At 54.9% G+C, this 24,891-nt stretch overlaps 1 protein-coding gene across 4 annotated transcripts in view; it reads left to right on the plus strand.

Annotated features, from left to right (window-relative positions):
• The first annotated feature begins 17,192 nt into the window (after positions 1–17,192).
• RBM38 (RNA binding motif protein 38) overlaps positions 17,193–24,891 on the plus strand; it is a 52,269-nt gene continuing 44,570 nt past the window's right edge. For 2 of the 4 annotated variants that reach the window (XR_013535260.1, XM_002747709.6), the window contains exons 1-3: positions 17,193–17,613; positions 18,435–18,558; positions 19,045–19,099. Coding sequence is in view for 3 of the 4 variants with exons in the window: in XM_002747709.6 (XP_002747755.1) it covers positions 17,377–17,613; positions 18,435–18,558; positions 19,045–19,099 (416 nt within the window). In the remaining variant the exon portion in view is untranslated. Of the gene's footprint in view, positions 17,614–18,404; positions 18,559–19,044; positions 19,100–24,891 lie in introns of all 4 variants that reach the window. The other 2 variants (XM_008996160.4, XM_008996161.4) reach the window with 2 other exon arrangements.

Consider the following 24,891-nt stretch of genomic DNA (forward strand, 5'->3'; position numbering starts at 1 on the left):
AGAACTTGGTGTAAAGATGCTGCAGAACCAAGGTGGCCAGGATTTCGGGGTGTGTGCAGGAAGGTGCACTCTGTTCCCGTCATATTTGGTCTGCCCCCGCGTACCTGAGGACAGGATATTGGAAGCAGCATGCAGATGCTATGGGTTTGTGTGGGCACCTGTCTGCGAGCCTGTGCTCGTGTGTGCATGTGTGCATGTGAGCCTGCCTGTGAAAATCCTCTCAGGCAAAGGGGCCAACTGAACCCGCCTGCCTCACCCCATTTTGGGGTTAGCTTCACACCAGAGAATCCTCTGGTGGAGGAAGAACAGGATGTGGCAAGTGCCCAGCTTGCTGGTAGTGAGCTCACTGGCTTTCACCAGAAAACCACCACCAAGAGAAGGTAAACAGCAAGGGCCAGGCATGATGGCTCACGCCTGGAATCCCAGCACTTCGGGAGGCCAAGGCGGGAGGATCACTTGAGGCCAGGAGTTCAGCCCAACCTGGGCAACAAAGACCCTGTCTCAAAAAAAATTTTTTTAATAAATTAATTTTTATTTTATTAATTTATTTTTTATTGCATTTTAGGTTTGGGAGTACATGTGAAGAACATGCAAGATTGTTGCATAGGTACACGCATGGCAGTGTGATTTTCTGCCTTCCTCCCCATCACCTATATTTCTGAGTCATGTAGAAAAATTATTTTTTCTTAGTCAACCAAAATGTTAGTTTTTTGAAGGAGGGGCTCTGTAAAACATGAACTAAACACATGCTCTTGGACACCAGCCTTCTCCAGATTAACTCATGACCCATTCGCAGGTTGTGAAATGAATGTAGTTGTTGCAATAAGCATTTCTTTTAGTGGAGCCACAAAATTACAGAATATATGTATGTGTGACATTTCAATCTCCCAGGGTGGGATTTTTCTCTGTTCCCGTCACTTTCTACATGGTTTAGGGTGAATTCTTAGCTGCAGTGACCTCAAGTACTAGCCATAACTGCACCTGAGGTCTCCCCAAAATGGGAGGGGTGATTATATTAATTATATTTGAAATAACCATATAACATTGCAATTAATAACATGGGGCGGAGCACCATGGCTCATGCCTGTAATCCCAGCACTTTGGGAGGCCGAGGCAGGTGGGCCACTTGAGGCTGGGAATTCGAGACCAGCCTAGCCAACAAGGCAAAACTCCATCTCTACTAAAAATACAACAATTCGCTGCGCATGGTGGCACATGCCTGTAATCCCAGCTACTGGGGAGGTTGAGGCATGAGAATTGCTTGAGCCCAGGAGGCGGAGATTGCAGTGAGCCCAGATTGCAACAGAGTGAGACCCTGTCTCAAAAAACAGCAAAAAAAAAAAAAGTGCTTGGAATTGGACTACCCACCTTCAATGCCAACTCTGTCACCAACTTTGCAAACGTGTGATTTAACCTTTGTTTAAGTCTGTGATTTAAACCTTTGAGCCTCAGTGACCTCATCTGTAAAATGGGAGACATTAAAAGTAGCTATCAGAATGGTTGTGTGAATAGTCAAAAAGTTAAAGCATAGAAGAGCCCCCATGGCTGGCCTGGGATGAAGAGTTTAAATGTAGCTGCTACTATAAGTGCCAGTGAGGATGGCGTCCATGAGAAGTCTCCTGCTCAATGGGGCTGTGCTGTTGGTATTCATGCGGGACAAAAAGGTCCAGAGACCAAGATGACTGGAGATCTCGCTTAGCTCCAAGATTCTTTTCCCGGGAGGCGGGTGTTGTGCTTACGTTCGGCCAGCAGATGGCGCTAATGGCCCCAATGCCAACATTGGAGCATGTGTTCTGTGTTCAATTTCACAGACTTGAGTTCCGGACTAGGGGAGGGACAGCGGGAGTTGGGTAGGTTGAGGAGGGATAACATGGGGAGAAATGCCAGATATAGGTGACCGGGGGAATGGAGGCAGCAAACCGCATTGCCGTGTATGTACCTATGCAACAATTCTGCATGATCTGCACATGTACCCCAGAACCTAAAGTACAATTAAAAAAAAAAAAAAAAAGAAGTGTTGGCCACCCTGCTCCATTTGCTGTTGTTACTAAGCTTTTAAGGTATTTGGGAAGTAGAATGAAAAATTGCTTATGTTGTTAGAATAATCGCCTTAAAAACACATCTTAAAAATAACACACTCATGCCTGTAATGCCAGCATTTTGGGAGGCCGAGGCAGGCAGATCACCTGAGGTTGGAAGTTTGAGACCAGCCTGACCCTGTCTCTACTGAAAATACAAAATTAGCTGGTCGTGGTGGCGCATGTCTGTAATCCTAGTTACTTGGGAGGCTGATGCAGGAGAATCACTTGAACTGGGGAGTGGAGCTTTCGGTGAGCTGAGATCATGTCATTGCACTCTAGCCTGGGCAACAAGAGCCAGATTCCATCCAAAAAAGAAAAAGAAAGAAGGAAAGGAAGAAAGAAAGAAAGAAAAAGAAAGAAAGAAAGAAAGAAGGAAGGAAGGAAGGAAAGAAAAAAAAAAGAAAAACACTTTGTAGGAAGATTGAAGGCCTCCTTGGAAAACGCTAAAGGAGATAATTTGTCAGAGGTCAGACCCTGATTTTTCCGTTTCAAACTTAATGTCCTCAAAGATTTTTCGTCGTGGAACACCGAAGCCTTGGCGCCTGTGGCATAGAGACCTCTGCGCACTCCCTTGCCCCACAGCATCATCCCTGCCCTGATTTGGGAAGGAAAGTTTGGGAAACACGAATCCCTGGTGGTGGCAAACAGGTCACTTTAAGACTCGTGTTAGCAACTTTGAAGGCTCTGTGGCCCATTGAATTGAGATGTAAACATAAAACAGGCCAGGTGCAGTGGCTCATGCCTGTAATCCCAGCATTTTGGGAGGCCCAGGCAGGTGGATCACAAGATTGGGAGTTCAAGACTAGCCTGGCTAAGATGGTGAAAACCTGTCTCTACTAAAAATACAAAACAACAACAACAACAAAAAACCCAGGCGTGGTGGTGGGCGCATGTAATCCCAGCTACCTGGGAGGCTGATGCAGGAGAATCACTTGAACCTGGGAGGCAGAGGTTGCAGTGAGCCGAGATTGCGCCACTGTACTCCAGCCTTGGGCAATAGAGCAAGGCTCTGTTTAAAAAAAAACAAGGCAAAAAACAGAAAAAACAAAACAAAGTATAAAACAACAGATTTCAAAGGCTTAGTACCAAAAAATTAACTAAACACATGCTCTTGAAATTAATGAATTACTATAAATAATATAATTAATGTAAAGACCGTTAATTTTTATACCAATTACACATTCAGATGATGCTATTTTGGATAACGAACTTAACTTTCCCCTGCTTATATTTGTTAAAATGTGGCTACTGGAAACTTGGAAGTTACATTCGTGGCTCATGTGGTTTTAAGCTTTCTAGGGGACATCACTGCACTAGGTCCTCTGACTTGTGGAGGCATCACCCACCACTCCACAGCAAATTGTTAAAGTGCACCCACATCCTGCTTTAACTACACATCGTTGTAAAGACAAATTCTTTGAAAAAAGTTTGTATTTTACTTTTGAAATGATTTGGCAGTAAGTGAATATACACTCCATGCCGATTTTTTAATCATCACATACTAGGGAATGTCTCACAAAGTGCAGTGTTTCCTACGAAGTTCATGAGGTCTCCAGTCTTATATTTGCAGGCCTTTAATGACGCTGTTTAATTTGGGGACTTTTCTTGTTTGTTTTGGGAGTTTTCTTCAGACAGCATGTTGCTCTATCACGCAGGCTGGAGTGCAGTGGTGCGGTCTCGGCTCACTGCAACCTCCATCTCCCAGGCTCAAGCCATCCCCTTCCTCCTCAGCCTCCTGAGTAGCTGAGACTATAAGTGTGCGCCACCACACCAGGCTTATTTTTGTTGTTGTTGTATTTTTGGTAGAGACAGGGTCTTGCCATGTGTGCCCAGGCTGGTCTCAAACTCCTAGGCTCAGGCAATCCTCCCGCCTCGGCCTGTAATATCAGCACCCAGCCTGGGGTGGTTGTTTTTAAATATCTTAAAGCCAATTCTCTCTTTCTCTGTCTATCTCTTTCTACCTCTCTCCTCCTCAACATTTTTGTGCATGCTTGAAAAGCTGTGTAAGCCCCAGACAACAGGGCCTGGCCATAGTGTTTAGGAAAAAGGCAGTTTCAACATAGCATTGTGTTCTTTGCAAGGTGGCTCGATAAACAGAGGCTAGCAGGTTTCACAGCTCTGCGAGGGCTTCCTGCTGACGGCGGTTCCCCATTCATGGCGCATGTTTATCGCAGGGAGATGGGAGAAGTCAGGAGAGGCTGTGGCTGCCACTTTGAGGGTTTTATTATGACAGGCATTAGGTCACTGTAAGGTGAGTGTGGGCAGTGGAAATGGTTTCGTGGCCGACTGAGATTTTATGTCACTTTACTGAGGTGTGGCTGACACGCAGAAGGCTCTACTTGTTTAACGTATACAAACTTGAGGAGTTTGGACATAAATACACACCCATAAAACCATCACCACAGTCTATCAGTCTGTTGTGAATTCTGCATCAATCTGTCGAGAAGTATTCTTAAAGGTGAGGGCTGCTTCCAAAGCAGATAAGAAACACCTGTTGCGTACTTGCCTAAAATGTAAATCAGCTCCCAAAAAGAAATTGACCTGTGTTCTTATTCTTTTACTCTTTTTCCCTCCTGAGTGTGGGGTGGGGGAGGCGGTGCAGGAGGAGACAGCTCAGAGAAGGAACTGACAACCCCCAGTGCCTTGCAGGCCAGAATCCACACTGCAGATTCCATCAGGACACCCATGAGCAGTGGCACTCTCTGGTGTCTTTTTTTTTTTTTTGAGGCAGAGTCTCGCTCTGTTGCCCAGGCTGCAGCACGTGGCATGATCTCCATTCACTGCACCCTCAGCCTCCCGGGTTTAAGCAATTCTCCTATCTTAGCCTCCCCGGTAGCTGGGATTACAGGTGTGAGCCGCTGTGCCTGGCCTTCTCCTGTGTCTTTCATTTCTCTTCTTCTCTACCCGTCAGCAGGATGGGTTTCTTCCTCCACTTATGAATTCCAGTATCAAGATGCAACCTGGTCGCCCCTTAATTCCATGCCACCATTACTCCAGCCCCATCTGCAGGCATTGGTCATTCATCAGCTTTCACGAGGTGAGCTGGGGACAAGGCTGGGGCTGCACCGGTGTCCTCTGCGGACCAGATTCCTGGCCAGGACTCACTACTTTCCTCAGCCAAGGAGACTGAATTTCCAGGTTGAGCCCTGCCCCCCTGCACTGACTTTGGGCATCTCCCTGTGTCCTGTATTTGCCAGCCTTTCCACTCCCTGGTAAAGCTTTTTGCCTCCAGGGCTGGCGTCTAAAGCAGGTGCGATGGAGGCTGCTCCTTGCGTTACCTGAAGCATGAGACTTGCCACTGTCTTCAGCAAGGGGGCAGGTTTCCCTCTGGTTCTGGGGAGCCCAGGGCTTCCATCTGGAAATTCGAGGCATCTCTTGGGACTTCAAGTACCTTGAGTTCACCCTGCAGGCCCCTTGGGTGGGGCTTTGCTGTGAGGGCACTTTGACTGCTGTGGAAAGCCCAGGCACGATTCTGCTTAGCACCTGATGGCTGCCTACAAAAGCCAAATCTGTGCTAATATTTGTTACAGGCTGAGCTGTTGTCCCCCAGATCCCTGTGTGGAAGTCCTGACACCCAGTACCTTAGATTATAACTGTATTTTGGAAACATGGTCTTTAAACAGGGAATTCAGATAAAACGAGGTCACTAGGCTGGGCCCTAATCCAGTAGGTCTGATATCCTACACCAGGAAATCTGGGCACAGGCAAGGACAGAGGAAGGGCCACACGAAGACACAGGGAGAGACGCCTTGCAAGGGGCCAACCCTGCGGACACCCGGATCTCAGACTTACATCTTCAGAGCTATAAGAGAATAAATCTCTGTCACTCGGCCACCCAGTCTGTGGTAGTCTGTCACAGCAGCTCAAGGGGACCACAACGGCCACTTCCATTTGTGCTGCGTGACCTGGTGTCTGCAGGATCCACAGCACCAGCCACAGCACTCAGGCTCCCAGTGCTGAGCATCCTGTAGCAGCACCGGCGGGGGCAGGCCTGCATGACCCCAAACCCAGCCTTCCCCAGCACCGCATGCAGCTCACACATTGGGGATCAGCTGCAGGCATCCCTTAGCCTGCTAACCCACAAGGTGCCAGACAGCTGGAAGCGAGCAGCATCCCCGAGACTCATGGTGTATGTGCCCCACGTTTCCTGCCAGCAGGGGCTGCTTTCCTCGGCTTGACCAAGGTGCTGCCTGCGGCTGTCCAGCTTCTTACTAGACTTCTTGGCGACCTGGCTCAGCTCGAGAGAATCCTTGTTCCTCATGGTGCTTCCTTTGCCTAGAGCTTACATCACCAGCTTTTTTTTTTTTTTGAGACAGAGTCTGGCTCTGTCTCCAGGCTGGAGTGCGGTGGCGCTATCTTGGCTCACTGCAATCTCCGCCTCCCAGGTTCAAGCCATTTCTCTTGCCTCAGCCTCCTGAACACCTGGATCGAGGGCGGGTGCCACCATACTCAGCTAATTTATGTATTTTTACTAGAGACGGATCTGGAGGTGAGGAGAGTCTCGCCATGTTAGCCAGGATGGTCTCGATCTCCTGACCTCATGATCTGCTTGCCTCAGCCTCCCAAAGTGCTGGGATTACAGGTGTGAGCCACCATGCCCAGACTTTTTTTTTTTTTGTGATGGAGTCTCCCTGTGTCACTCAGGCTGGAGTGCAATGGCATGATCTTATGATCTCAGTGGTGTGATCTTGGCTCATTGCAACGCCATATCCCAGGTTCAAGCAATTCTTCTGACTCAGCCTCCTGAGTAGCTGGGATTACAGGCACCTGCTACCACCCCCAGCTAATTTTTGTATTTTCAGTAGAGTTCGGGGCCAGGCTGGTCTTGAACTCCTGGCTGCAAGTGATCCGCCCACCTCAGCTTCCCAAAGTGCTGGGATTACCACCAGTACCCAGCCTCTCATCACCATCTTGAAGCCAAAGGACGTGGGGACACTGAGTCCAGAGGCAAATGCTGTCATACAAGCTGGCATCAACACCTGCCTGGGCCCCTAAGCAGCCCCTGCCCTCACAGACATACCGGTCCATGCCGCATAGCAAGGCCACCACCCTCTTCATAGGAAAGATCCTGGCACAGGAGACCAATCAGGTCATTTGGTTATTGACAGGGAGTAGCAGGCTCTTCCCCACTTTCGAATTCTGCTGCACTCCCAAATTACCACCTGGACTGCAGCCTAGGGGATGAGAGCACAGCTTTCCATGTGAGCTGTGTTAGTTTCCTGAGGCCGCACTAACCAACGGCCACACACTTAGCAGCTCAGAACCACAGCAGTATATCCTCTTACAGTTCTGGAAGCCTGATGTCCAAAATGACTGTTGGTGGACTAACAAGGTGGTGACAAGGCTGCTTCCCTCTGGAGGCCTGAAGGGAGGACCCATTTCTTTTTTTCTTTTTTTAAATACAGAGTCTCTCTCTGTCGCCAGGCTGGATCTCGGCTCACTGCAACCTCTGCCTCCCAGGTTCAAGAGATTCTTCTGTCTGAGCCTCCCAAGTAGCTGGGACTACAGGCGCGCACCACGATGCTGAGCTAATTTTTGTATTTTTAGCAGAGACAAGGTTTCACCATGTTGGCCAGGATGGTCTCGATCTCTTGACCTGGTGATCCGCCCGCCTCAGCCTCCCAAAGTGCAGGGATTATAGGTGTGAACCACCGCGCCCAGCAGGAAGGACCCATTTCTTGCTTTACCTGGCCTTTGGTGGCTGCCAGCAAGCCTTGGCTTGTGGCTGCATCACTCCAGCCTTCTGCTTCCAGGCTCACATCTCCTATTCCTGTTCCTTAGTCGAATCTCTTGGAAATGTCCTCAGGTGGAGACTCCTGTGATTTTGATGGATTCATCTGGATGACCCTGGAGACTCTCCTCACCTCCAGATCCTTACCTTAGTCACATCTGCAGAGTCCCTGTCACTAGGTAAGGTGCCACATTACAGGTTCCAGGGATTAGGATGTGGAGGCCAGGATTCAGCCGTGCACATGGGCCAGTGTTTTTCTGTCTTTGCAGCTGAGACTGAGGTGTGTGCACCCTGTTGCTTCAGGGGCTGTCCATCGATGCTGCTGGGGGCCTGTGACAGCATAGACTGAGCCCGTCAGTGTCTCCTGGAGAGGGGCTGAGCCTTTCCTCCCCCAGTACCAGAGCCTGCTGGTGCATTTTGGCCTCTGTTCCCAGTAGTATGGGGAAACTTCTTTTTTTTTTGAGATGGAGTCTTGCTCTGTTGCCCAGGCTAGAGTGCAGTGGCATGATCTTGGCTCACTGTAACAATCTCCACATCCCAGGTTCAAGTGATTCTCCTGCCTCAGTCTCCCAAGTAACTGGGATTACAGGTGCGCACCACCACACTCAGATAATTTTGCATTTTTAGTAGAGATGGGGTTTCACCATGTTGGCCAGGCGAGTCTCGGACTCCTGACCTCAGGTGATCCACCCACCTCAGCTTCCTAAAGTGCTGGGATTATAGGCGTGAGCCACCACGCCCGGACAATATGGGGAACCTTAAGGGCAGTGCAGGGAAGGTGTGTGGGCGTCACGGACACTCTGCTCAGAGCCCTGAACCGAGCGGCACTCCTGGATGAAACCCTGCCTTTCTGCTGCCCTCCGCACAGTGCACGCCCAGCCAGGTCTTGGCCCGCAGAGCCGTAGAAGGACTGCCTGGTCTCATCTGGGAGCCTTTCTCTGGGACCTATTTTCCAGCTCTTGCATCCAGTGTGCAAGGCTGCCAAGCTGGGCTGGGAGGCTGCCAGAGCCCCAGATTCAGGTGTGCCAGCACCCTTTTCCCCAAGGTTGAGAAGTACGAAATGGTGGGAACAGCCACCAAGCCTCCACAGAAGCGTCTCCTGTTGGAATCAGAGCCAGCCTAGAATCCCCGGGAAAAAGCGGACAGATCACCACAGATGCTGCGGAACCCTGGAGGGAAGGACCATCTCTTGGCCTTGGAGATGGGATGACAGTCTTTGCCAAGGATGGTTATCAGGTAGTTGGTGGGGGCAGGGGTTGGCAGCGGTGAGGGGTGGGGACTGGACCCCCATGAAGAGACAGGAGCTTGGAGGAGAGCAATGGGCAAAGGCAGGTGGGCTCTGCTGGGGAGGTGGGTGCAGCCAGACCTCCATGGCCTGCCTGGCTGGAGGAGCCGGAGAGAGGCAGGCTTCACTTTCAGCTTGGATTGTGCGAGTGACCAGAGGTCCTGATCTCAGCCATTTTAATTCTGTTATAAAAAGATCTCTTTTAATAGGTTGCGAAATAGAAAATAATTTCAGCTCACATGTGACTCTGGCACACTGTCAAGCCCAAGGGGCGAAAAACACCCCAAAAGTGCAGGAAAGAGACAAGCAGAGAGAGAACAAAGTGAGCTGAAGAATCCCCACCCCCAGAGACGGCCACCCACGGATGTGCGACCTTCTGTGAGCAAAGTCTGTCCAGGTGTGGTTGAGGTTGGGGACCCCGGGATGGGACGATGGTCCTGGCATTCTCTGGTGGGCCCTGTGGAATCACAGGGTTGTTGAAGGTGGAAGAGAAGGGCAGACTGAGAAGGACTCCACCTGTCACTGTCACCGCTGGCTTTGAAGACAGAGGATGAGGCCACCAGCCAAGGAACATGGGTGGTATCTACACTGGAAAAGGCCAGGAAATGAGAGATTCTCCTGTAGAACCACCAGAAGAGACTCAGCCCTGCCAACACCTTGATTTCATCCAAGTGAGACCCATTTCACACCCTGACCTCTGGAACTAGAAGAGGAGAATTTTGTGTAGTGTTTGAAGCTGCTAAACGTGTAGAAATTTGTCATAGTAAACTCAGGAAACCAATACATGGGTGTGCTGACCTGGGGTCCACAGACCCTGTAGTGCCTAGGACTGGAATTCAGTGTTTGTGAGCCTGATGAAGAACAAAGATCTTTATCTTCATCAAGCACAGCTCAACTGAAGTGAGGGCCCTGTGAGCACAGGCTGCAGCCAGCCTCTGGCACTGTCAGCTGCACCTGCTGCTCTGAAGCCACAAGAAGTCACACAGTGGCTGGACGAGGTGGCTCACACCTGTAATCCCAGCACTTTGGGAGGCCGAGGTAGTTCAAGACTAGCCTAGCCAACATGGCAAAACCCTGTCTCTACTAAAATAAAACAAATATTAGCCAGGTGTGCTGGCACGTGCCTGCAATCTCAGCTACTCAGGAGGCTGGGGCACAAGAATCACTTGAACCCAGGAGGTAGAGGTTACAGTGAGCGGAGATCCCACCACTGTATTCCAGCCTGGGCAACATAGCGAGACTCTGTCCCCAAACAAAAAGAAGAAGTCACAGAGGTCCTGTACCCTCACATACACAGTTGTTGCTGACGTCTTGAAATTGTGGATTTGCCTCACGTCTGTAATTCCAGCACTTTGGGAGGCCAAGGCAGGTGGATCACTAGGTCAAGAGATTGAGATCATCCTGGTCAACATGGTGAAACCCTGTCTCTACTAAAAATACAAAATTTAGCTGGGCATGGTGGCGCGTGCCTGTAGTCCCAGCTACTCAGGAGGCTGAGGGAGGAGAATTGCTTGAACCCAGGAGGAGGAGGTTGCGGTGAGCCGAGATTGCGCCATTGCACTCCAGCCTGCGTAGTAAGAGCAAAACTCCTTCTCAAAAAAGAAAAAGAGAGAGAGAGATTGTGGATTTGCTCATCAATCCTTCAAAACTACCATCTCATCAGCGCCACTGCTCAACCTTGTGGAACGCGTGGATGAGGAAGACACTGCTTGTCTACATTGCTACATCACGCATTTATTTTTAAAATATTTTCAGAGCTGTTTTTGCTTGTTTTAGTTAGAGATGGGGGTCTCTCTGTGTTGTCCAGGCTGATCCAGAACTCCTGGGCTCAACTGATCCTCTGGCCTCAGCCTCCTGAGTAGCTGGGATTTCAGGTGCACGCCACCACACCCAGCCTATATTTTAATGTGATTGTTTTTCTTTGCTAATCTAAACATTTTATTTGCTATTACTATTTTTTTATAAAGACAGGGTCTTGCTTGTTGTCCAGGCTGAAGTGCAGTGGTGTGATCATAGCAGCTCCCTGTAGCCTCAGCCTCCTGGGCTCAAGCGATCCTCCAGCCTCAGCCTCCTGAGTAGCTGGAACCACAGGCATGCACCTAGCTCATTTTTTTATTTTTTGTAGAGTCACGATCTCCCTTTATTGCCCAGGCTGGCCTCAAGCCATCCTCCCACCTCCACTCCCAAAGCACTGGGATTATGGGTGTGAGCTGCTGCACCTGGCTGGTAAGCATCTTATTTTTAAGTGTTTAAAACTATCGCCTTAGGTATCAGCTGACTGCCAAGGGAACATGGTTTCGTGGGACTGGGCTGGGAGCCCAGTGACGGGTCCCTTAGGCCTCACTGGGGAGCAGGAGGGAGGTCTGGCCAGTGTGTGTGCTGGGTGAGAAAATGGAAATCACAGGAGCTTGGAACACAGAGTTCCTGCTCAGTGTGAGGACGAGCCCAGCACCTTCTGTGTGTTATCTTAGTTCATCTACAAAAGCCCTAGGAAGAGATTACTATGATTATGCCCATTATATAGCTGAGAAAACTGAGAGGTCAGAGAGGTCCTCTCTTGCCTCCCTTGCAAATGTGTGATGTGTGCAGGCCACAAAAGCGGAACTGTCTGGCCTGGGCCTGCTCTCCGCTCCCAGCCATGGCTCTAGCTGCCCTGCGGCGGAGGAGAGCGAGTTTACCCTGAGAAGGATGAGCAGAGGCGTGAGGCCAGGCGGCCACTGCGATCTGAAACAGCAGGAGCAGCGTGGCGTGTCCAGGCGGGGCTCTGGTTGCAGTCTTCAGGCCGGTGCTCTGGGGCTTCCTCTTTCTGTTTGTTGTGTGGGTGTTTATTTCTAGGCTCTTCGGAGACTTTGTGCTGAGCTTGGGGCAGGTGGCCTGCACACCCACCCCCTGCAGCCCGGCTCCTTTGGATCCACGGGAATCATGGGTTGCCGTTTCTGTTTGCCACATCCCGAGCAGTGAGCCTGGGAATCTGTCCTCAGGGGACACAAGGCAGGCAGCAGGGCTTGAGGGGGCAGCGGGGCTCAAGGGGGCAGCAGCAGTGGAGTGGACAGCAGGGCTCGAGTGGGCAGCGGGGGTGCAGGGGGAAGCGGGGGTGGAGGGGGCAGCGGGGGTGGAGGGTATGTACACTGCAGGCCCAGCCAGGCCACCACCCCTGTATGCCTTCTCAGCTGCCTCCCAACCCCCCAGGGCCGTTGTGTCCTGCAGATGAAGGGGCTAAAGCTTTAGAGGGAGCTACACCAGCTCACGTTCACAAACCCATGGAGCCAAGGTCACACTCCAGGCTGACCCCCAACCCACTGAAGCACAGGGATTGAGGGCAGCGGTGGAGAAGACCCATTTCCAGGCCATGCTGGCCCTCAGTGGCAGTCACCAAATGGCATCTCCATCATTTGAGAGTGCTTTCGGTTGTCACCAGGGAAAACCCAATGAACAGTAGCTGAAACACTTCAGGACTGATTTTTCTTATTAACGAGGAGTCTGTCGGCTCTGGTTAGCACAGGATTTCTCTATCTTACTGCAGACATTTTGGGCTACATTAGTCTGTTGTGGGGGCTGTCCTGTGCATCTGAACGTTTAACAGGAGTCCCTGGCCTCCACTGCCTAGAAGCCGGTAGTGTTCTCTCCTCCAAGTCATGACTACCAAAAATGTTTGCAGACATTGCCAAATGTCCTCTGGGTTTAGCGGTATGAAGAACAGCGTCTGTGAGTCTCTTGGACCTTGCCTCATGGTCACAATATGACTGCCACAGCTCCAGACATTCCATCCATGTTCAGGGCAGAAAGAACAAAGGTACCAACTGCCTCTGTCTCTTAGCAGAAAAGTGGAAGCTCTCACAGAGGCCTCAACAGACTTCCACTTAGGTCTCACTGGCTACAACTGGGTGACATGACATGGCCATCCTCTGCTGCAAGGGAGGCTGATAAAGCAACGATTTCTTTTTCCAACCAGTTTAGCCGTAATGGGTGAGGAAGAAGAGGGTGGGAGTGGCTGCCCACAGTGCCCACCACCGTCGGGACTTTTATCCAAGGGCACCTTCTCTACCAGTATTGAACGTCAAGTCTGTGTCGCTTTACTGGGGCTGAGCTGAAGGTTTTAAAAATTGGTGACTTCTTGGACCTGGGAATGCCTTTTGAAATCTGACTTGTCTGGAAATTCCATGTCCACATCTCAGGCCTGCCTCCAGCTTCCTCCGTGGTTTCAATGACCTCTTCACTTCTCCCCTCACTCATTTATTCACAAACACTTTCCCAGCCTTGCCTGGGTTCCCGGGACAGGATTTCCCGCAGACTGAGGAGTTAGGAAAGCCTTGGCTAGCCTTTCAGGGATGGAAACCCGAGCCAGTGTCCCAGTGGCAGCACTGCAGGGGTGACCAGATCCGGTGACCGGTGCCAGGCCCTGTGCTCTGCCCATGGAATCACAGGATCCTCCCACCAGCCACTTGACAAGCGCTATCATTATCCCTGTCTACAGAAGGCTTGTTAAGGATGGTGCCCAGGCCCACACTGCTTGTGAGGGTGGGGCTGGGAGCCTAGACCCCCTGGCTCCCGCCCTGCTCCTTGTCCCTTCTCCGTTCGGCCTTGGGGCAGCCTGTTCATGGCCACACCACCCAGGATCACATCAGCATGGGTGGGCTGTGGCTCTGAGGGTTGAGGGTTGTCTGATCAATGGCTCTTGCTCCCTTGGTCAAGGCTGCAGGCAGCATAGGCTCAGAGAGCCTGGGGCTGGTCCACCCTTGACCCTGCTCTGTCCTGAGCTTGCCCATCTATGGAAACAGGGGTTTGGACTAACTGCCCTTATTGGTTCATGAATCAGACCAGTGGGGCTAAAACTGCCAACACCCCATTCCAGCTCAGGTGACAGCTGGGGTGAATGGAGTCATTTCCTGCCTGAAGTTCTAATCCTGACTTGACCTTTCCCCACTTGGCTGTGTGGTCTTGGGCACTTGCCCTAACCTCTCTGAGGGTGCACCTGCTCTGCCCTCAAAGCAGGGAGACAAGGTCTTCTTCTGAATTCGGGGGGGGGGGCAGGGAACAAAATGAGATCAGGCACCCAGCTTGCCATGAATTACCCTTGGTGGCATTAGAGAAGCCATGCTGAACCTCAGTCCTCTCCCTCTTAAAACGGGGGCAAGAGCACCTACGTATGATAAAGGCCATTTCCAGATTATTACTTAATGAATGTAAGACACCCAGTCCAGGACTAGCCTAAAACAGGCATTCCAACGCAACTGGCCTTGATCATTATTAGTGATTTTTGAGGAATTAACCACCAGTACTCAGTAAGTCCTCATTAAATGGCAGGAGCTGTACTCCTCACTTCTGAGCCTTTGCATTCTGTTCCCTCCACTGTTACTCTGTGCAAATGGCTGTCTCTCTTATAGCTCCCAGAGGCCTTCCCTGGGGATACCCGCCCTCTTGGCCTCCCCTAGCCCCTCCTCTTGTGCCCTACTCAGCACTTGCCTAGGATATTTTCCCTAGAAAGCTAATACTAAACGTTTTCATTCATGAAGGTCTCTCAACCCCTCCTAAAATGTAAGCTCCAGAGGGATGTTTGTCTCCTATTTGCTGTGTCCCTGGGGCCTAAAACCTGGGCGTGGCATGTGATGGGCTATTCCTAAGTGTTTGGGGTCATTCATAAATGTGTATTGGAGACTGGGTGTGGTGGCTCAGCCTGTAATCCCAAAGCAGGAGGATTGCCCAAGAGTTGGAGACCACGCTCTACACAAAATATAAAATTAACCCGGCATGGTGGTGGGCACCGGTAGTACCAGTTATTCGGGAGGCTGAGGCAGGAGGATGACTTGGAGCCCGGGAGGTCAAGGCTGCAATGAACTATGATCACTGCACTCCTGCCTGGGCAACAGAGCGAGACCTCAAAAAAAAGTGGGGGGAGGGGTTTGGGTGAATGACTGTCTGGCAGGAGTGACACGTGGGGACATGGGCCGCCGCAGGGGCGGAGATTGGTGACCCAGAAACCCAAGGGGGCCAGAAAGGAGTGCGACGGGACCTGCACCTTGGGAGCCGCATCTCCAGCCTCCACGCCTCTGTCCCGCCCCCTTCCGGACCGGTAGAAGACCTCGGGCTCCCCAGCCGCCTGGGCCGGCGCTTTCCCCTGGGCCCAGCCCCGGCGGCAGCGCTGTCGCACCGGGTGGGGCGGGCCCAGGCGGCGCTGGGACTTGTAGGCCGGGAGCCCTAGCGCCTCGGGGCTGAAGCGTGTGGCCGCACCGCTGACCCGGCTCCAGCCCGCCAAGGCGACGCGACGGCTGGGGACAGCCTCGGAGAAACTGAGGCCTGGTGAGGGGACCCAGCTGGCCCAAGAGCACGAGGCCGGGCAGTGGCCGCCTCCCCCGGCCTCTCGGGGGCAAGTGAAGGTCACACTTTAATCAAAGTTTTCAAAGGCGCTTCGAAGGGCTTCCGGCTGGTCGGGAGCTTTCTGCACCCCACCTTGCTCCATCATGGATTCACTCAACAAACATGTCACAGGGCCCGCTGCTTGCCAGGCCCTCCAGCTTGGGCGAAACATCCTAGGTTCCTGTTCTCGCGGCGCCCAAATAGCAGAGGAGGGGACTCCATGCAGGCGAGGTGGGAAGCCCGGCGAAAGGAGAGGAAACCACGCGGGATGAAGGGCAAGGGGGCCGCGGGCGCGGGCAGGAGCGCCAGGAACTGGGAACGAAGCGGGAAGGCAGGAAAGGAGGCCGAGGCTTCCGGAAGACTCCGGGTCCCATCCCCACTGTGTAGGGGGATAGAGCGGAGCCTGGGGGAGGGAGAGGTCAGAGGTCAAGGCTGCCGCGTGGAGCGTGGGTCAGGGAGTGGGGGAGGGGCGGAAAAACTCCTCCAGTAGCCAGGGCAGAGGGTGCTGGAGGAAGCGCGGGGAACCCCTCGCCGGCCTTGCTCTACCCAGCAGCCCACAGGGTGCCACTCCCAGTCCCCACAGACCCCACCAGCGTAGCCCTGTGCTGAGAGGAGGCCGCAGGGCTGGGGCGGGGAGTGACTCCGCTTAGAGCTGCGGTTTCCCAGCGGCACAGGTCCCAACCGCGGGGTCCGGAGATGAGGCGGGTTTGAGGCCCCCAGTCCCGGCTTTCAGAGGTGGAGAGTGTGACCCGCAGGTCGGGGGGACTCCAGGGCCTGTGCAGTCACATGGCCCTTCCCTTCGCTCAGAAAAGCCCGGGGCTGGGTTTCATGCTCGACCGCTGCCAGCTTGAAATTCCTAGCCTTTGAATCAGGGGCCCGTGTCTGCATTTTGCACTGGGCCCCGAAAATTCTGTGGCTGGCCCTGCCTGGTGTGAAGCTCACAGGAGCCGCAGCAGCGGCCGCCTTTCTATGGCTGGGGACTGGGAGGTGGTGCCGGGGGCTGCTCTCTGCCGCAAGGATCCCTACACCAGCCCAGAATGGGGTGAAGCTGGAAAGAGCCCACAGCTGCTTCCTCTGCGCACCTCCTCTCCCGCGGGGCCTCCGGGACCCACTTCTACCGCTGCACCCTGGTGTAGCTCCCTCGGGGGTCGTTTGCTGTATGCTTACTGGCCGAACTGTTTCTCAGTCCTAGACGCTCCGTGGGCCCAGGGAGTGTGGTCTGTGCTCCGCTGCAGCCTCGCGCCCGGAATGACGCATGGGGGCCCTGGTAGCTCGGATGAACTCATCTTATATATAAAACAGAAGTCATTCCACTTTTTTAATATGACACGTGGCTGTTCCTTAAGTCACCCTGGGTTAAATACCGACTCAATAAACAGGATGCTAAAAAGCGTTTATATTTGGTTCTCCAGACGGTGCACTCCACGAGGGCAAGGGCCTGGCCTCCCAGGTTCACGTCTGTAGTGAGTGCCTGCAAACCAGGCGGGCCTGCGGTGGCTGCCAGTAGAGAAAGGCTCGCCCAGCGCCCCCAGGTCCGGATCCGCCCCCGGCCCGCGTGCGCGTCCCTCCCCTTTTCCCCCTATTCCTCCCCATCCCTGCTAGCCCGGGCGCGGCTGGGCGGGGCTGGGACTACGCTTCCCGGCGGTCCCCGCGCGCCCGGGGCGGGCGGGGTCGGGTGGGGGCGGGGCAAAGCGGGCTGGGGGCGGGGCTGGCTACAAAGCCCGGGGCGGCGCCAGGGCGCAGAGTTCCCGCAGCGCCGGTCGGGAGCGTAGCGCGGCGCAGCTCGGCTCGCTGAGCAGGAGCGGCGCGTAAGTGGTCGGGCCTGGCGGCTGGACGGGCGCCCCTCGCCGCCCCGCGCGCTCCCCGCCGCCCCCCATGAGCGCAGCCCCGCACGGCCCGGGTCCGTAGGTGGCGGGGCGCCCCCCATGCTGCTGCAGCCCGCGCCGTGCGCCCCGAGCGCGGGCTTCCCGCGGCCCCCGGCCGCCCCCGGCGCCATGCACGGCTCCCAGAAGGACACCACGTTCACCAAGATCTTCGTGGGCGGCCTGCCGTATCACACCACAGACGCCTCGCTCAGGAAGTACTTCGAGGGCTTTGGCGACATCGAGGAGGCCGTGGTCATCACCGACCGCCAGACGGGCAAGTCCCGCGGCTACGGCTTCGTAAGTGGCCCCCGCGCCCCGGCCCGCACCCCGCCACACACCTTATCACGTCCCGGGCGCCGAGTCCACTCGGGGGCACACGCCCAGCCCGCCCGCGGCCTCCCCCGCCTCGGGCGCCTCCCGCAGCTGTCGCACCTGCCGCCTCTCCTGGACGCGCTCCCACCCCTAGCACCCCCGGCCGGGGCCCCGGCTCCCACTCCCACCCCCACCCCCATCCCCGGTTTAAAAGGAAGAGCCGCTGTGTTCAATTAGGACTCCTAAGTTGGTGGGAGGTTTTGGAGCCACATGGGCACTCGGGATTTCCTGGAGCAGCGGCAGGTGAGGAGCCACGGCTCCTCCCTGGGATGTTTGGAGCCCTTCGGCCTCCCTCTAATTTCAACAGCCCCCTCAGCGGCCCCAAATAAACATCAACTTAAGTAAAAACGACTTGAAAACATGTTTCCTACTTCCCTTCCAAGCCCAGCGTCCAAACTCCTTCCCAGAGGAAATTCTTGGCCCGCGCTGGTGGGCAGTGCAGGCGACCCCCCCCCTCCCTTCAGAGTTCTTTTTTGCCCTGTCCCCGCAGGGGATTGTTTTTGCCCTTGAAGCCCACATTTCCTAGGACTTGAACTTTGAAGGGAAGTGCTGAAATCCAGGGGGCATCTTTGTGGGAGGGCCCCAGATCGGGGTCAAAGGGGCCTTGGCCCAAGGACCCTGGGCTACAGCACCCTCAGTGGAAGGGAAGGAGGGGGGTGGCAGCATCCGGTGCCAGAGCAGAGCCCTCTGCCTCTTTTGCCCCTGGTTTCCCCAAGGCAGCCCCTGAGGTGTCCGTGCTCCTCCAGGTGACCATGGCCGACCGGGCGGCAGCTGAGAGGGCTTGCAAAGACCCCAACCCCATCATCGACGGCCGCAAGGCCAACGTGAACCTGGCGTATCTGGGCGCCAAGCCGCGGAGCCTCCAGACGGGTGAGAGCTTGTGTTTTCCTGCCTGGTTCTTCTCGGTTTCTATATTGGGTGACGGTATCTGCCGGGTGGAAAGAGGCCCCCCCTGCCCCAGCGGTGGCAGTCAGCTATCATGTGCCTGCAGAGCCAGCCCAGGGCAGCCATCCCCCCTCGAGGATCTAGACCTCTTCTCACACCGTGTGGCCCATGGCAGGGGCCAGGGGGCAGGGAGGGTACTGCTCCCCAGTTGCTAGCTGTCCTCTTGGGAGGGAGGAAGTGACCATGGGGCCTGGAGGTTGGAGTGCTAGTGGCTGCTGGCACCTGCGTCACTTGCTGCCACACTTCATCGGGGTGCTTTGGGGCTCCCGAGGGGGGGCCTGGGAGGGAGAGGAAGCTGATTATCCCTTTTGACTAGAGGTGTGTGGCTTGTGGGGTTCTGCCACCCTGTGGGCAGCCCTAAGACATCGCCCCTGCAGTAAGGCCAAGCCCCTGACTGTCCTCTCGTTTTAGGCTTTGCCATTGGGGTGCAGCAGCTGCACCCCGCCTTGATCCAGCGGACTTACGGGTGAGTGGATGTGGTTGGCTTGGGGTGGGCAGGCTGTTGAGATGAGGTGGAGAGGGCCTTGGGCTTCCTGGGTCTGGAAGGCTGGTGAAATGACAGTTTTCAGACATCTGATTGCGTTTATGCCAAGGGAGTGGAGAGAAGGCAGATTGCGTTTCTCTATCCTGGGCAGAGGCCACACCACCCAAGGGAGTGTGAGCCTTGGAGCCTGCCTCCCTTGGTGCGCACCCAGCTTCCCTCGATAGGTGTGTAGACTCACTCTGCTCACCTGTGAAATGGGGGTGGTCACAGCATGTCTGAGGTATCTGAATGGAGGGCCTAGGGTGGGCCTGGTGCGGGTGACACCCTCTGGAAGTGTTTGCTGATAATTCTTAGGGACTGACAGGCTGGGCTCTTCCCCAGGTGCTCTCTCACCTGCTCTGTGCTGGCGCAGATGGTGGCAGTAGGCCATTGCCATCAAGGTCTGATGTTTGCAAACGCTGCCGTAGATAGGATGCGTTCGGGGTTGGGGTGGAGGCCGCCTGCCTGAGTGGCCTGGTCTGTGGGATCCTAGTCTGACTCATTTAGAAGCAGCACATCCCACTCTTCCCCCATCCTAAAACGCCTCCCACCTCCCTGCGCTTTTAAAAACATCTAATAAGGCCTGGCAGCTGCTTGGGGAAGGACACACACACTCTGGATACAACGGCGTCTGCCGTGGGGCCTACCTCCCCAGCCCCAACATGTGAGCTGTCTGCTCCAGCACAGCGTATTGATGGGGTGCAGTTGGAGTTAGAGGGGAAGGCAGCTCAAAGACCACCAGCCCTTTTAGGCCACTGGCACTTCATGAGCTTTCTGAATCCAGATCCCTAATGCCAGTTGATTGTGCGCGCATGTGTGCGCGGTTGTGTGTATGTGTGAGTGTGTGTGTGTACACACCCACACCATGCGGATTCCATGGAGAGGTGCACAGCTTGAGGAGGGCCCTGCCTCTCCGGGGCAGTGTGGACAAGGCTCCTGTGGAACCAGGCTGGGCCTGGCTCCTAGCCAAGTGGGTCAGAAGCCTCAGCAGAAGTTGCTGTGCCTACGTTTTGGAGATGCTTGCCCTGAGAGGTGCCTCGGGCTCCCCACCAGCTTCCCTGTGCATTCGTGGGTTTGTGTGAGTGTAGCAGTGGGAGGAGCCACTGGCTGGAGGGTGCTGGAGTTGCAGGGCAGCTCAGCTTCCCGCCTGGGGCGCTTCTGTCCTGAGAAGGGAGCATGTGGGGTGGCGGGAGCAGGCGGCCCTGTGCTTCTCGTCCTGGCATCTGTTTTGTAGATGTCTAGTCATCTTAGAAGGTGGTTGGGAGCATGCCAGGCTTCATGCCTTCACTAAGATTCTTCCTCTGGGGTTCAGTCCACATGAGGAGGGTGTGCCTTGTTTTCCGGACCCTTGGCTCCATTCCCCAGGCCCACTACGGGCACCTGAGGGCATGGACTGGACAAGGTGAGGATGTGTACTTCCAGCGCCGGCGGCTCTCTGCTCACCGTGGGATCAGGCCTTCCCACCTGTGTCTCCGCTTGCTTTGGTCCACACAGCTGCCTCTGGGACTCCGTCATTGTCAGTGTTTGGCCTCTGGGGCCTGCAGACATGGGTTCAAATCCTGACTTTTCCCCTTACCACCTGGGTTTGTCTTGGCAGGTGGCGTCCTCCTCATCCAGAAAGCAGGAACATTAACCACTGAGAACAGTGTGCAGGCAGATGGGCTGGGTGATCTGGCCTCCCTGCCAAGTTTGCTCCTGTCCTCACAGTGGGCCTCTGAGGATGGGACTGAAACTATTCTCAGTTTATAGATGGGGAAACTGAGGCAGAGAAAGGCTAACCACCTGCCCAGGAGGCAAGGTAATAGGTGTCTGGGAGGAGATTGGAACACAGGTGATGGGTGTCTGAACAGAGGCGTTCTTTCCAGGACAGCAGGGAGGGCTCCGGCCGACCTCTCCCTTGCTGTTCTGGAGTCCTGTGAATACTACCGGTCCAGAAGCAGTCGGGATGGGTCACAGATTCCGTCACTGTGTGCACTTGACTTCAGGCGACAGTGTTTTGTAACTCCATCTGCTGGCTGGCCATTTAATACCTGTGACTATGAAGAGGCCAGACTCTATTTGTTGGTTGCCAAGGGGTGGAGACCCAAAGAGGGAGAGCGTCAGAGGGACCATCCGCTCTTCATTTCCTGGGAGCGCTGAACTCAAGCCTCAGAGTCTTGCTGCCTCCCACCTCTGCCTGGGCCTTGCTGAGGTGGGTGGTGGGAGGCCTCGGGTGCAGCTCCAGGGAGGTAGAGGGCGGGGCTGCTTGGGTCAGCTGTCTGCCCCCGGCCCCCGCTCGCCAGCCAAGCTGGAGAGCTAGGCTGTCAGCGTCCCTTTTGTCTTTGTAACAATCAGACTCCGGGAGCACAGCCGGCCTGACTCAGCGGCCAGTTTTGTTGGCCTTGGGCTGGCATCGAGGCCTGTCCTGCTGTTGGCTGAGGGCATGGAGGGAGGTGGGAGCCAGGAGCCCAGGCAGATGAGGGTTGTCTACCCGTTAACCCCTTCCGCGCCTAGCTGAACTCTCCCTTGATTTTCTGGCCCCACCTTTTATACCTTGCCCTGGGCAACTCTGAGGATCCCACAGCTCTGCATTCAGGCAAGACCCTGCGGAATCTTCTCCTGGCTGGGCCTCATGTTAGTTTAGAAAGATTTGCCAGGGAGCTCTTACAATTTCTGCTATTGGCCTGGGTCTCCTTGCCTCTGTTTCCTCTTCAGTTGAACAGGCTCTCGTGAGAGCCTAACTCACCTGTGCATTCTGACCTAACTGTGGGTCCGGGGTTGGAGGAGCCTTCCTCGGCAGTGGCAAGTGCATGATAGTCACAGCAGGAGCCGGTGGCCGTGGCCTGCTGAGGGTGTCTGCCAGCTGAGTGTGTCTGTCACCTGCCAGTGGTGGGGGGTGGTGTGCAGTGGTCTGGAGAGGGTCTCTGTCCAGTCAGAGTTTGGTCTGGCCCAGAAGAGCCCCCTGATGTCAAGGGGTGTCTGTCTACTCTTGGGCTGAGGGCACCGGGAACCGAGGTTTGTCCTGGGCCTGGCTGCACCCAGAGCCTCTCCTTGGGTTATTTTTGAAGGGCCAGCTGCTTCCCTGGGTGCAAGTCTTCCTGCCTATTAAGGGTCCCTGCTGTGGCCTTGACTCCTGTTCCCTGAGGACCTATGGAATGTCTGAAGGGAGTGGAGCATCCCTAGCTTCCACCCTCTAGAAGCCAGTAGCATTCCCTCCCCCAAGTAATGACTACCAAAAATGTCTCCAGACATTGCCAAATGTCCCCTGGGTTTAGTGGTCTGAGGACCAGTGTGTTTGTGAGTCTCTTGGACCTTGCCTCATGGTCACAAGATGACTGCCACAGCTCCAGACATCCCACCCATGTTCAGGGCAGAAAGAACAATAAGGAACAGTATGAACTGCCTCTGTCTCTTTTAGCAGAAAAGTGGAGGCTTTCACAGGCCTCAACAGGTTTCCACTTAAATCTCACTGGCCACAACTGGGTGACAGGACATGGCCACCAGGGGATGTGAGACAAGACCAGCTCTTGGGACTCTGGGGTGTCAAGTATAGGCCATGTCTAGGAGCGAGGGCCCTGGAGTCTGCCTGGGCTGGAGGCCAGGCCCAGCCGGTCTCTGCAGGCTACCTCCCCATCTGTGAGTGGGAGCGGTAACACTCCCTCCCATACAGGACTAACTTGACTGTGTATGCAGCTCCTGTAGATGAGGGCTTGGCCATGATAAGTCTCAGTTTGTCAGTGACACATTTCTTGCTGGCCCTGCTCTAGGGTCTGTGCACGAGGCTCAGAGCAATTGGGAGACTTGCTGGATTCACACATCCCCAGACTGTGGGACCTGAGCCAGGGCTGCGAGGCTCTTGTCCCACAAGGACTCAGCGCCTCCCTCTGGCTAGGTGGCAGCTCTTGGATGAATCGGAGCACAAGGCCCAAGACTGACAGTGGCCAGGAGACCCTCTCCCAGGCCTGTGCCTGCCCCACTACATGTATAGTTTCAGGGACCCCTGCATCCTTCGTGTGAAGGTCTCCGGTGCCCACGTTGACCTGGTAGTTTATGGCTGCCCTGTGACTTGACCCGGTAGTTTATGGCTGCCCTTGCTGTCACAGGGCCTTGGTGTGTGCATGCCATGGGGCCTGGGCAGAGCACCTGGGTCTCCAGGGCAAGAGGAGGGACTGGGGAAGTGGTGATGGGAAGATATGTGTCTCCCAGAGGCTGGGACCCACAAGCTGGGGAGAATCTTAAACAGCTGCTCCCAGCATCATTGATTCGTCAGGTGTTTATTAAGTGCCTGCTGTATACTGGGCGTGGTGCCAGGGATCCTTTGAATAAGAAAGACCCAGTTCCCGATCTCAGGGAGCTCACGCCCTGTGCACTCTCGGGCCCTCATGGTGATGCATACAGTCAAACAGGAAGCTGGCGGAGGGAGTGCCTGTGTGGGGACTGAACAGTCTCAGGTCTTGAGTACAGTGGTGGGGAGTTGTGTCTGTGTGTGTGATACAGCTTCACAATTGGTGTGTAACTGCGCGTGACATAACGGAAGTTAGTGCATGCAGAGAATGGTGCAGGGTGACGCAGGCCTGCAGTCCAGTTCCTAGACTGTGCCCATGGTAGTTTGCTGGTTTTGCCAATGTCCTTAGTTACTTGGATGTGCCCTTGGGGGATGGAGGAGGCAGGGTACACAGGATCTCTCTGTACTGTTTTTGCAACTCTTGGGAGTGTTTTATAATACAAAGTGAAACAAAGCCAGAGGAGGGGTTTGCAGATGATGGGGTGTGTGTGTGTGTGTGTGCGCGCGCGCGTGTGTGCGCACACGTGTGCTGGGGAAGGACCCCTGAGGATGAGGGGAGTGGTGTGTGTATGTGTGTGTGTGTGTGTGCACGTGCTGGGGAAGGCCCCCTGAGGATGAGGGGAGTGGTGTGTGTGTGTGCACACGTGTGCTGGGGAAGGCCCCCTGAGGATGAGGGGAGTGGTGTGTGTGTGCATGCACACGTGTGCTGGGGAAGGCCCCCTGAGGATGAGAGGAGTGGTGTGTATGTGTGTATGTGTACACCTGTGCTGGGGAAGGCCCCCTGAGGATGAGTGGGGGGGGGTGTGTGTGTGTGTGTGTGTGTGTGTGCACGTGCTGGGGAAGGCCCCCTGAGGACGAGGCGAGTGAGGAAGTGTACCCTATTGGCACCTGGGGCAGAGCGAGCGGCCCAGGCTTAGGGCAACAGGTGAGCCTTAGGTCGCAGTGGCGGGCATGGGGTGAGAGCCATGGGGCCGGGGCAGCAGCTGCGGTCAGAGCCAGTTGGCATGGGGGCTGGGAGGAATTGACTTCCCCCTCCCATCATGGCGTCACGTTTTCACTCTGAGAGTGTCTCTCGGTGGCCCTCCTGCCCCCACTGAGGCTTCCTGTTTGGCAGCTCATCTGGAGCCAGGCGTGGGCTGCGCCGTGGCCCTCCAGGGCGGGCGCCCGTGCCGCACCTGTTGTTTGTCCTGTCTGCTGGAACAGAAAGCGGCCTTTAGGCGGCAGGGGCTCCTCTCCAAGCATGAGTTCTCACCCTGGCTACCCACTCGCCTGGGGAGCCTCTTCTGGAAGCCTTGGGCCAAGGGGCCAGAGCTTTGTTTCGGGGCAGAGGCCTGATCACAGACCAAGGTGGAGGCCTGAGCTTGAGCTGTCCTCGTTTAGCCTCGGTTTCCCTTTATGTCCAGGGTGGACAGGCTGAGAGCTCTGCAGTGTGCTGGGGGCATCAGGGGCTTCCTGCTGACCTCCATGTGGG

Source organism: Callithrix jacchus, chromosome 5 (assembly GCF_049354715.1).
Source record: "Callithrix jacchus isolate 240 chromosome 5, calJac240_pri, whole genome shotgun sequence".
NCBI lineage: Eukaryota > Metazoa > Chordata > Mammalia > Primates > Cebidae > Callithrix > Callithrix jacchus.